General features: G+C 42.0%; 1 protein-coding gene across 7 annotated transcripts in view; it reads right to left on the bottom strand.

The window, feature by feature from the left end:
• Positions 1-12,516, bottom strand: part of TUFT1 (tuftelin 1) — a 42,347-nt gene that overhangs the window by 14,738 nt on the left and 15,093 nt on the right. For 2 of the 7 annotated variants that reach the window (XM_030325838.2, XM_030325837.1), the window contains exons 2-5: positions 5,124-5,198; positions 4,628-4,729; positions 636-722; positions 5-94 (exon numbers count right to left, since the gene is read on the bottom strand). In XM_030325838.2, the coding sequence (XP_030181698.1) occupies positions 5-94; positions 636-722; positions 4,628-4,729; positions 5,124-5,198 (354 nt within the window). The remainder of the gene's footprint in view (positions 1-4; positions 95-635; positions 723-4,627; positions 4,730-5,123; positions 5,199-12,516) is intronic. The other 5 variants (XM_030325843.2, XM_030325842.1, XM_030325840.1 and 2 more) reach the window with 3 other exon arrangements.

Raw genomic sequence — 12,516 nt, 5'->3', positions numbered from 1 at the left:
TTACCTGTATCTCCTGTCCTTGGAGAGAGTCTCCTGGATCTCTGTCAAGCTTGCTACTTATGTCCTCCCGCAGCTTCTGTAGGCAGTTCCGGGCCTGGGAAGGGATGGCAAGAACCCTTAGCTCTGGGACAAGGAAAGAGAGTGGCCCGACTCACCCAGCTTTGTGCCCATCCCTGACCCATACTCCTGTGAGCCAAGCTCTGGCTGGGGGAAGGAGGGATCCCAGGCAAGTGGGGCTGCAGCACAGTCCCTCCTACACGAGCAGGAAACAAAACCCCGTCCCGCTGGAGCTAACACTCTTGCTGCAGAGACACACGACACAAAGGGCAAACAAGTGGAACATGTAATATGTTACATGGTGACAAGTGCCAAGGAGCAGCTGAGGCCAGGGAGAGGGTCAAGAAAAGTTAGGGAAAAGAGACTGTCAGCTTTAGAGAGGAGGCTGGGGTACAATGGGTACAGAGGACACGTGGGAGTTAATAAATACTTGCTGATTCATGGATTGGTTGAGTAACAGGAGGGTCAGAAATGATACCTGACTCAATGGGGGACAGTGGCAGATGGGAGAAGACCAGACCCCACAAAAGGAGGGAGCCAAAAAAATGTGAGCTTCCCACCAAGGGAGAGGTGCCCACCTCCTGGATATACTGCACCTCACTCTTCAGCTGGTTGATGTTTTTCTCGTGGATCATCTTATCTCCAGCCCTCCCCTTCAGGTACACCTTCAACAAGGAGAACAACACTACTGATTAAGAAAGCTCCTTATAAGTTAATTCCACCTAGGCAGGCTCATCCACTGGTAAAGGTAAAACACTACTGCCTTCTGGGTGGCACTTGGAGGATTCAGATCAGAAGGCTTAGAACTAGCTAGGCTTGGGGCGCCTGGGTGGCGCAGTCGGTTAAGCGTCCGACTTCAGCCAGGTCACGATCTCGTGGTCCGTGAGTTCGAGCCCCGCGTCAGGCTCTGGGCTGATGGCTCGGAGCCTGGAGCCTGTTTCCGATTCTGTGTCTCCCTCTCTCTCTGCCCCTCCCCTGTTCATGCTCTGTCTCTCTCTGTCCCAAAAATAAATAAACGTTGAAAAAAAAAAAATTAAAAAAAAAAAAAAAGAACTAGCTAGGCTTGCTCTTTGACCTATCAAATCTACTCCTGGAACTTTATCCTAATGAAATAAATTTAGCCAAACTGATATAAGCACTCACACGTACATGTAAATTCATGCAAAGGGGGTTGTAACAAGGGATTTACACATTTTTCTCTATACATGCTTGAATCTTTGTGTTCACACATGTAAACTTGCTCTCTCTCTCTCTCAAACTAAACTTTCAAAAAAAGTTTAAAAATATTTATTACCTGTATTATAAAACACATACACAATTTAGTAACAGATGTTCAGCAAAATATTCTTTATAACTGCAAAAATGAAATAGGCATAATGTCCAACAATGAGGGATTACTTACATAAATTATGGTATGTCTGTAACAGAACACTGTGCAGTCATGAGAATACCAGACACTTACATTTATGGACACAGAAGATTTATAAACCAACATTAAAGTGTAGGGGGACAAGCAAATTGTAGAATAGAGGGTATATAATATGATTTAACTTTTGAAAAAATACATATGTGTAGGAAAATGTTTGAGAGGATACACGATAAAGTATTAAAAACAATGATTACATTGACAGAATTATAGGGTAGCTTTGCTTTCTTTAAGGGCCATGAAATGACTTTGAATAAGAAACAGAAATTAAAGGCATCTGGATTGAAAAGAAAGAGGAAAAATCACCATTTGCAGAAGTGATCATGTATATAAAAATACCCTAAGGAGTCCACTAAAAAATTATCAGGGATTATAGCAAGGTTGTAGGATATAAGATCAATATACAAAAAATAGTTGTATTTCTATACATTAGCAATGAACAATCCAAAATGAAATATAAAAACAATTCTATTTACAAGAGCAACAAAAAGGAAAAACACTTAGAAATTAACAAAGTTTAAGACTTGAATTCTGAAAATTACAGAACATTGTTAAAAAAATGAACAAACATCCCATTTTCATGGATTGGAAGACTTAATATTGTTAAGACAGCAATACTCCCCAAATCAATCTACAGATTCAACACAATTCCTACCAAATCCATGCTAGCTTCTTTGCAGAAACTGACAAACTGATCTTAAAATTCATATGGAAATACAAAGGACCCTGAGTCCCTAAAACATTCTTGAAATATAAATCTCAACAGTATAGTAACAAAATGTTAACAAAAATAACAAAGCTACAGCCAGTAATCAAGACAGTGTGGAACTGGCATAAGGAGAGACACATAATTCAATGGAATACAAATGAGAGTCCAGAAACAATAATACAATAAAAATACACTAAACTAATTTTTGACAGGGTGCCAAGACAATTCAATGGGGGGAAAAAACAGTCTTTTCAACAAATGATGTTGCTATAAATGGATATCCACATGTAAAAGAATGAAACTGGATGCCTTCCTTATACCATACACAAAAATTAGCCCAAAATGGATCATAGACCTATCTGTAAGAGCTAAAACTATAACTCTTTGAAGAAAATATAGAAATACATCTTTGTGACCTTGGGCTAGGCAAAACCTTCTTAGATAAGACACTAGAAGGACAACAAAAGAAAAATATATATAAATTGGATTTCATCAAATTAAGAACTTTTGTTTCAAAGGACACCGTTTAGAAAGTAAAAAACAAAATACAGAAAGGACAAAATTTTGTAAAATATTTCCAAATCATATATCTAATATGGGTCTAATTACTATCCAGAACCTATAAGGAACCCTTATATCTCAAAAATTAAAATCATCTTTTTGGTAAATTTAATTAATCATCAAGAGTAATTCTTTTGGGGTGCCTGGGTGGTTCAGTCAGTTAAGCACCTGACTTTGGCTGAGGTCATAATCTCTCTGTTCATGGGTTCAAGCCCCACATCAGGCTCTGTGCTGACAGCTCAGAGCCTGGAGGCTGTTTGGGATTCTGTGTCTCCCTCTTTCTCTGCCTCTCCCCACCCCTCTCAAAAAAAAAATAAACATTAAAAAAATTTTTTTGGGGGCGCCTGGGTGGCGCAGTCGGTTAAGCGTCCGACTTCAGCCAGGTCACAATCTCGTGGTCCATGAGTTCGAGCCCCGCGTCAGGCTCTGGGCTGATGGCTCAGAGCCTGGAGCCTGTTTCCAATTCTGTGTCTCCCTCTCTCTCTGCCCCTCCCCCGTTCATGTTTTGTCTCTCTCTGTCCCAAAAATAAATAAACGTTGAAAAAAAAAAATTAAAAAAAAAAAGTGTTGATATTTAAAAATAAATAAATAAATAAATAAAAAATAAAAAAATTTTTTTTAAAGAAGAGTAATTCTTTTAGACTATTTACTGCTATTTTAAAATTCAAATATAGGGGCACCTGGGTGGCTCAGTGAGTTGAGCATCCGACTTCAGCTCAGGTCATGATCTCATGGTTCATGAGTTTGAGCCCCACAGGGGGCTAGCTATTGTCGGCGCAGAACCCTCTCACTCTACCCCTCCCCTGCTTGCACTCTGTCTCAAAAATAAATAAACATTGGGGCGCCTGGGTGGCTCAGCTGGTTGAGCATCCAACTTCAGCTCAGGTCATGATCTCACGGTTTGTGAGTTCGAGCCCTGCGTCGGGTCGGGCTCTGTGCTGACAGCTCAGAGCCTGGAGCCTGCTTTAGATTCTGTCTCCTTCTCTCTCTGCCCCTCCCACTTGTGCTCTGTCTCTCAAAAATAAATAAATGTAAAAAAAAAAAAAAAAAAACAAAAAAAACTTAAATAAATAAATAAACATTATTTATTTATTTATTTTTTAGTTTCAAATACAACAAAAATAACGCCGTGGAGAAAGTGTGGTGACATTCATCCGTTATACCTACGTGTAAACTCTCAAAACACAATTGAATTGAGCCTGATGCGAGGCTCAGTCTCACAAACCATGAGATCATTACCTAAGGTGAAATCAGGAGTTGGATGCCTAACAGACTGACCCACCCAGGCACCCCTCAAAGAGCTTTAAAAAAGAAATAATGACGGGCGCCTGGGTGGCTCAGTCGGTTAAGCGTCCGACTTTGGCTCAGGTCATGATCTCGCGGTCTGTGGGTTCAAGCTCCGCGTCGGGCTCTGTGCTGACAGCTCAGAGCCTGGAGCCTGTTTCAGATTCTGTGTCTCCCTCTTTCTCTGACCCTCCCCTGTTCATGCTCTCTCTCTCTGTATCAAAAATAAATAAATGTTAAAAAAAAGAAATAATGAACATTCTTTTATTTAAAAAAAGCTCCATAAACACACCTCCCACCTGACTCCACAACCTCCAGCAGCTAAATATGGCCAGTGGGATAGGCACCTAGGAAGATCACCACATCCATTTTCATGCCCGGGTCTGGACTGCACCAAAGTCACTACAGACTGACTGTGGTCTCCTGGTGTTAATTAAGATCTTTTCAGGAAATGACCAGGAACTCGCATTACAGGTCTGGTTCTTCCAAGTCAAACCACAATGTCCCTGTGGCAAAGTCAGCTGCCGCCTGTCACATGCCTGTAAGGAGAAAGAGGGGAGGGAGGAAGAGTGGAGGTGAGCAAAGTTTACCTTAATGATCTCCTCGTGTCCATCATTGGACTTCACCAGTTCTGAGGCCAACGAATGGCTGGTTGAGCGGCCAGACACCATGGCAAAAGTCCTCCTACCCGCCTGTCAAAGAGAAAGAGAGAGAGAAATGGCTCTGAAATCATGACAAGCCCAGAACTTCTTCTGTCCCTTGACCAATGCAGAACACCTGCTCCTCGAAAGATTTAAAGGGTTAGTCTGATTTTCCCTCCAAAAACTCATTTCAACCTCTACCAGAAGCCACACAGCAGCAACACCAGACAGGGAAAATTAGCAGAAACTGCAGGTTAGTTTTACTTTTAGTGGGACCTCCCCACCCCCAAAGCAGTGCACAAGGCTGAGGTCAGGGGGTGTGTCTGATAGGAAGTGACCCTGAGCAGCAGCAGGGATGGCTCCAGACAGCACTGTAAGGAGTCAGCAGCAAGGAGGGAGAACTGGCTGAGGGGAAGAGGCCTCACCCCACCAGAAACCTCGATACCTTCTCGGCTATGTGTTCAAGTTCATCTCCTGTCAGTTCACTCTGTAGAGTCAGCCTTAGAATGTCCACGCTCCCCTAATAATGACAATGACAGCAACAATCACCCCTTACCTTTACAGTCCACTACCGGTACCAGTGCACTTTTGCCAGTCCTGTGGGGTGGTCCTTATTATCATCATTTAACAGATAAGAAAAGCTGACGTCTGAAAAGGTGACATTAGCTTGCCCAGTATCAGTCATTCCTGGGTGGCAGAAAGTCTCAGGATCCTCTGACAGTGCTCTTTACACCACACCAGAGACTATTGCTCTGTGTAGCTCTAGAGGGGCTAGCCACCTTGGTCCTTACATTACAGGAAGCACATTACGTGGATTCCCCTCTCTCCAGCTTTGAAGAGGGGGATGCCCTCATCCCCATTGTAGGGTTCCTGCACCTGACAGGCAACCAGGAGTTACTGATGCACTTCACAAGACTGGGATATCCTTCCTGAACCAAACTATAGGACAGTACTTGAATCCAAACCCCTAGTTCTCTAAGGCATACAGAAAATATCCAAATGAAAGAAGGCCTAATTAGATGAGCCTAATTTCAAAGGAAGAAGCACATTTTCTTTCCTAACTCAAAGAAGGTTTAAAAAACACACTGTGAGGGGCACCTGGGTGGCTCAGTCGGTTGAGCGTCCGAATTCGGCTCTGGTCATGATCTCACAGTTCATGGGTTTGAGCCCCGCATCGGGCTCTGTGCTGACAGCTCAGAGTCTGGAGCCTACTTTGGATTCTGTGTCTCCCCCTCTCTCTGCTCCTCTCCCACTCGTGCTCTGTCCCTCTCCCACTTGTGCTCTCTCTCGCTCTCAAAAATAAACATAAAAAAAATTTTTTTAATTAAAAAAAAATACACTGTGACACACACACACACACACACACACACACACACACAGCGGAGAAAATAGAACACATTGAGGGGGAAATCATACGGTAAAAGGAAAAAGTGGGGCTGGAGATTTGGAGAGATAACAACATTGAGGGAAGGTAAGCAGGGCAGAGAGGACCAAACCCTGCCAATAACCTGTGTTATGTGTAGAGTTGGACAAGAGGTTTAGGTATGCTGGGCCTCTGGCTTGCACCAGAAAAATAATGGGTTGTACTAAGTATCTCTAAGGCTCCTTCCAGCTTTAACACTATGAGCGCATAAAAAGGGAATATGTGCTTCTCCCAGGCAATGAAGGGAAGATGGATGCTGAACTACCCAAGGACAAAAGTGACCTTGAGGTACAGGAGTATAAATGCCATCTTACCCTTAACAGGTTTTAAGGAACCCTCCTAATATTCCAAATGGCTGTTGGAAGAAGCAGGAAGAAAAGAATGTGTCCCACCCAGGGAGTTGTGAGAAGGTTCTCTGGGAAGGGAACAGTCCTTCCTAAATAAGGAAAAGAACTTGGTGGAAAAGAAATCAGTCTCTGTGGTCAGATACTTAACTCTCAAAGACCGCACTGTAAAATGGCAACATTACCATCTGACATGGGGGCTTTTTGTTGAAGATCAACAGAAAGTGTCTGGAGGTCTCTGCCACATAAAAGAGAGGTACTCAGATATTAGCCTCCTCCCACTTCTTGGAATGAACCCAAATTTGGGACAGGTGGAAGACACTCCCACATGGCCCTTCACCCTCCCTAACTCTGGCAATGTAGCTGGTTTTACAAAACACTCAATTCCTACCAAATACAAGAGAGATCCTCAGTTGGGAGGGGGGGGGAACGTTCAGGCCCTCCAGAGTCTGGGTCAACTCACTTCTGTTACTGCCTCTCATTGCTCCCTGTCCAATACCTCCCAGGCTTTCCCACCTTTGCCTTACATGTCCTTAATGTCCTTAAATGTCCTTAAATGCCTTAAATGTCCTTTCTTCCCATTGGGCATCTTTAAGGCCCTCAAAAGTTCACATTCAAATGCCATATTTGTGACACGTCCCTACATCCTGTGGGAAACATACCCTCACCTCCTTGAGCTCCCTTGGCATCACAGGGCCTCCTATGGCACCTGCCTCTCAGCTACTTATGTTCCACGAGGAATTGCCCTTTCTGTTAACTCACATGGGCTGCTGTGTGACACAGCCCTCTACCCGGGTTAAGTATTTTCTGAACAAATACGAGTGCTCCATGATATCTAGTTCAAGAGAACATTACACCAGAAGGAAGAGGAAAGGATTTCAAAATAGCCAGAGCGGCTGCCAACTCTTCTCCCCAGGACACAGACGTGCACTTTGGTTAAAACAACATCCTTCCATACCTGGAGGCAGTTGGGGAAAGCTGGGGCATCCCTCAGCCAAAATAAAGGAGTTATCAGCCAATGAAGATCATCAAGTCTAGTTTATTATATGGACTCAGGCATTCTAATTGGAAGAGCATGGACAACCAGGCTAGATCGGGGCAATGAGGGATCATCTCATCCATACATGTCATCAGAATCCCAGATGGACAGGAAAAAGTGGGAAATTTGCAAAAGGACTAAAAAAAATAATGTCTAAAAACTTTCCAAATTTTACAAAAGACATAAACCCAGAGATTCAAGGAGCAAATCCCAAATAGGATAAACCCCCAAATCATGCCAAAACACATAATTAAATGTCTGATAACTAAAAACAAAGAAAAACATCTTTTCACATCAGAGAAAAATGACAAGTTACCTATATGGGGGAAGCACTTTCATTAAACAGCAGATTTTTCATCAGAAGCTAGGAAGGCCAGGAGGAAATGGCACATTATTTTCAAGTGCTGAAAAAAACCTCTTAATCAATAATCCTATGACCAAAAAACATTCTCCTTCAGGAATAAGGGGGTAAATTAAGATGTCCTCATGTAAAGAAAAACTAAGAATTTCTTACCAATACAGCTACATTAAAAAGGCTGTAAAAGATCTTTAAACAGAAAGGAAACAATATGAAAGGAACCTTAGAACATTAGAAAGATAGAAACAACATGGATAGAGATACCTGGGTGGCTCACTCAGTTAAACTTCTGACTCTTGATCTTAGCTGAGATCATGATCTTGGCTCAGATCATGATCTAATGGTTTGTGAGCTCCACACTGAAGCATGGAGCCTGTTTGGGATTCTCTCTCTCCCTCTCCCTTGCTCGTGTGTACACATGCTCTCTCTCTCTCTCTCTCTCTCTCAAAATAAATAAATAAACTTTTAAAAAAAAGAAACAACATGGAAAACAAAAATATTGATAAACACATTAGGCTTTCTCTTTACTCTTGGGTAATCTAAAGTATGTTTGATGGTTGAAGCTAAAATTAGAACACTGCCTGATTTGGTTCTAAGTATACACAGAGGAAAGTATGTATGTACGTATGTATGTATGTATGTATGTATGTATGTATGTATTTATTTATTTTTGAGAGAGAGAGAGAGAAAGAGACAGAGACACCACGTGCACAAGTGGGGTAGGGGCAAAGTAAGAGGGAGACACAGAATCTGAAGCAGGCTCCAGGCTCTGAGCTGTTAGAGCAGAGTCCAATGTGGGGCTCAAACTCACTAACTATGAGCTCATGACCTGGGCCGGAGTCAGACAGTTAACCAACTGAGCCACCAGGTGCCCCGGAAATATTTAATTATATTATGAATGGGAGAGGATAAAGGGATGTAAAGGAAGGTAAGGTGTCTATATTTCATTCAAACTGGTAAAATGACAACACCAGTAGACCATGATAAGTTATATTTATACAAATGTAATACCTGGAGCAATCACTAAAAATCTATACAAAGGGATGACATTCAAAAAACCAAATGAATCAAAATGGAATCCTAAAAGGCTTTCAAGTAACCCACAGGAAGGGAGAGAAAAATAAAACAGATTAATGAAAAATAGAGAACAAAAACTAAAAATAAAATGGCAGACTTACCAATAATTGCATTAAATGTAAGTGGTCTAAATATACCAATTAAAAAACAGAGATTGGCAGAGTTGATTAAAGAACATGAATCGGGGTGCCTGAGTGGCTCAGTCAGTTGAGCGTCTGACTCTTGATTTTGGTTCAGGTCATGGTATCAAGCCCCACGTCAGGCTCTGGGTGGGCCATGGAGCCTGCTTAACATGAGAGCCTGCTCTCTCTCACTCCCTCTGCCCCTGTACCTTACTCATGTGTTCTCTCTCAAAAAAAAAAAAAAAAAAAAAGTGAAAAAAAAATCCATGAATCAATACATGCTGTCTACAAGAAACATATTTAAACATAACCATATAGGTAAGTCAAAAGTAAAAGGATGGGAAAAGGTATATTATACAAACATTAATTAAAGGAAAGCAAAAGTGGCTATATTAATATCAGATAAAGTAAACTTCAGAGCAAAGATAATTACCAGAGGTATTATATTACCAGATATATTACCAGATAGATATTATATTACCAGAGAGAGATATTATATCATGTAAAAGTGTCAATCCACAAAGAAGACATAGCAACCCCAAATGGATATACACCAAACAACAAAGCTGCAAAATATGTGAAGCAAAAACTAAAGAGCTGAGGGTGCCTGGCTGGCTCAGTCAGAATAATGTGCAACTCTTGATCTCGGGGTTGTGAGTTTGAGCCCCACATTAGGTGTAGAGATTACTTAAAAATAAAATCTTATTTAAAAAAAAAACCCAGGGGCGCCTGGGTGGCGCAGTCGGTTAAGCGTCCGACTTCAGCCAGGTCACGATCTCGTGGTCCGTGAGTTCGAGCCCCGCGTCAGGCTCTGGGCTGATGGCTCGGAGCCTGGAGCCTGTTTCCAATTCTGTGTCTCCCTCTCTCTCTGCCCCTCCCCCGTTCATGTTTTGTCTCTCTCTGTCCCAAAAATAAATAAACGTTGAAAAAAAAAAAAATTTAAAAAAAAATAAAAAATAAAAAAAATAAATAAAAAAAAACCCAAAGAACTGAAAGGAGAAAATACACAAATACACAACTAAATATATTTTTAAATTTTTATTATTTTTTTTCATTTGAGAGAGAGAGAGAGAGTGAGAGCGAGCATGCATAAGCAGAGGAGAGGGGCAGAGAGGGAGAGAGAATCCCAAGCAGGCTCCATGCTCAGCTCGGAGCCCAACATGGGGCTTGATCCCACAACCCTGGGATCATGACTTGAGCGGAAATCAAGAGTCGAACACTCAACCAACTGAGCCACCACCCAGGCATTCCCCTTTCTTTTTTTTTTTTTTTTTAACAAACCCACAATTATACTTGGAGACTTCTTCAACACCTATCTCTGAGAAATTAATAAAACTAGACAAAAATCTAACAGGATCTAATCAACAGTTATGGAACACTCCCCTCAATAGCAGAGTATACATTCTTTGCATGTACCTATAGAACATAAAGATAGACAATAATTTGGGCCATAAAACAAACCAACAAACTTGAAAGAACTGAAATCATTTAGAGCATGTTATCTGACCACAATGAAATCAAATGAGAAATAATAGAAAGAGGGGTGCTTGGGGGGCTCAGTTGATTGAGTATCTGACTTCAGCTCAGGTTATGATCTGACAGTTCATGAGCTTGAAGCCCCCACTCAGCTCACTGCTGTCAGCACAGAGCCCACTTCAGATCTTCTGTTCCCCCCTCCCTGCCCCTCCCCCACTTGCACGCATGTGCGCTCTCTCTGTCAAAACTAAATAAAACATTTTTAAAAAAAGAGAAATAACAGAAAGATAAAAGGAAAATTTCTAAACACTAAGAAGCTAAACAACATGAAGAGCTGGTTCTTTGAAAAGATCACTGAAATTGATAAACCTCTAGCATGATATCAAAAGCATGAGGTAATACTATGAAAAACACTACAAACAACTCTACAAACAACACCATAAACAACTCTATGAACACTATGAACAACTCTATGAACAACATTATGAATAACTCTATGAACAACACCATGAACACTATGAACAACTCTACGAACACTATGCCAACTCTATGAACGAGACTGCAAACAACACAATGAACAACACTAAAACAACTATGAACATAAATTTGACAATTTAGACAAAATGGCCCAATTCCTCAAAAAACACAAACTACCACAAATTACCTAATATAAAATAGGTAATATGAATAGCCTTGTAACTTTAAAGAAATTAAATTCATCATTTTAAATTTTTTAGAGAATTTTTTTTAACGTTTATTTATTATTAAGAGACAGAGCATGAGCAGGGGAGGGGCTGAGAGAGAGGGAGACACAGAATCCAAAGTAGGCCCCAGGCTCTGAACTCTCAGCACAGAGCCCAATGCAGGGCTCAAACTCACAAACCGTGAGATCATGACCTGAGCCGAAGTTGGACGGTTAACCGACTGAGCCACCCAGGTGCCCCTTTTTTTAATTTTTTTTTTAATTTTTTTTTTTTTAACATTTATTTATTTTTGAGACAGAGAGAGACAGAGCATGAACGGGGGAGGGTCAGAGAGAGGGAGACACAGAATCGGAAACAGGCTCCAGGCTCTGAGCTGTCAGCACAGAGCCTGATGCGGGGCTTGAACTCACAGACCACGAGATCATGACCTGAGCCGAAGTCGGCCGCTTAACCGACTGAGCCACCCAGGCGCCCCTTTTTAATTTTTTTTAAAAAAGACATACAGGGGCGCCTGGGTGGCGCAGTTGGTTAAGCGTCCGACTTCAGCCAGGTCACGATCTCGCGGTCCGTGAGTTCGAGCCCCGCGTCAGGCTCTGGGCTGATGGCTCAGAGCCTGGAGCCTGTTTCTGATTCTGTGTCTCCCTCTCTCTCTGCCCCTCCCCCCGTTCATGCTCTGTCTCTCTCTGTCTCAAAAATAAATAAACGTTAAAAAAAATTAAAAAAATAAAATAAAATAAAATAAAAAAAGACATACCTAGGGGCGCCTGGGTGGCGCAGTCGGTTAAGCGTCCGACTTCAGCCAGGTCACGATCTCGCAGTCTGTGAGTTCGAGCCCCGCGTCGGGCTCTGGGCTGATGGCTCAGAGCCTGGAGCCTGTTTCCGATTCTGTGTCTCCCTCTCTCTCTGCCCCTCCCCCGTTCATGCTCTGTCTCTCTCTGTCCCAAAAATAAATAAACGTTGAAAAAAAAAAAAAAAAAGACATACCTAGACCCAGGTGCTTCCACTAGAGAATTCTACCAAATATGTAAAAAATTAGCACTAATTCTACATAATCTCTTTTCACATTAAAAAAGACTTTATTAAAAATGTATTTATTCAGAGAGAGAGAGTGTGCAAGTGTGTGTGAGAATGAGAGGGGCAGAGAGAGAGAGAGAGAGAGAGAGAGAGAGAGAGAGAGAGAGAATCCCCAGCAGGGTCCACACCACCAGTGCACAGCCTGATATGAGGCTCAATCCCCTGAACCGTGAGATCATGACCTGAGCCAAAATCAAGAGTTGGATGCTCAACAGACTGAG

This window comes from Lynx canadensis, chromosome C1 (assembly GCF_007474595.2).
Source record: "Lynx canadensis isolate LIC74 chromosome C1, mLynCan4.pri.v2, whole genome shotgun sequence".
Classification (NCBI taxonomy): domain Eukaryota; kingdom Metazoa; phylum Chordata; class Mammalia; order Carnivora; family Felidae; genus Lynx; species Lynx canadensis.
This window is presented reverse-complemented; position numbering and strand designations above follow the sequence as displayed.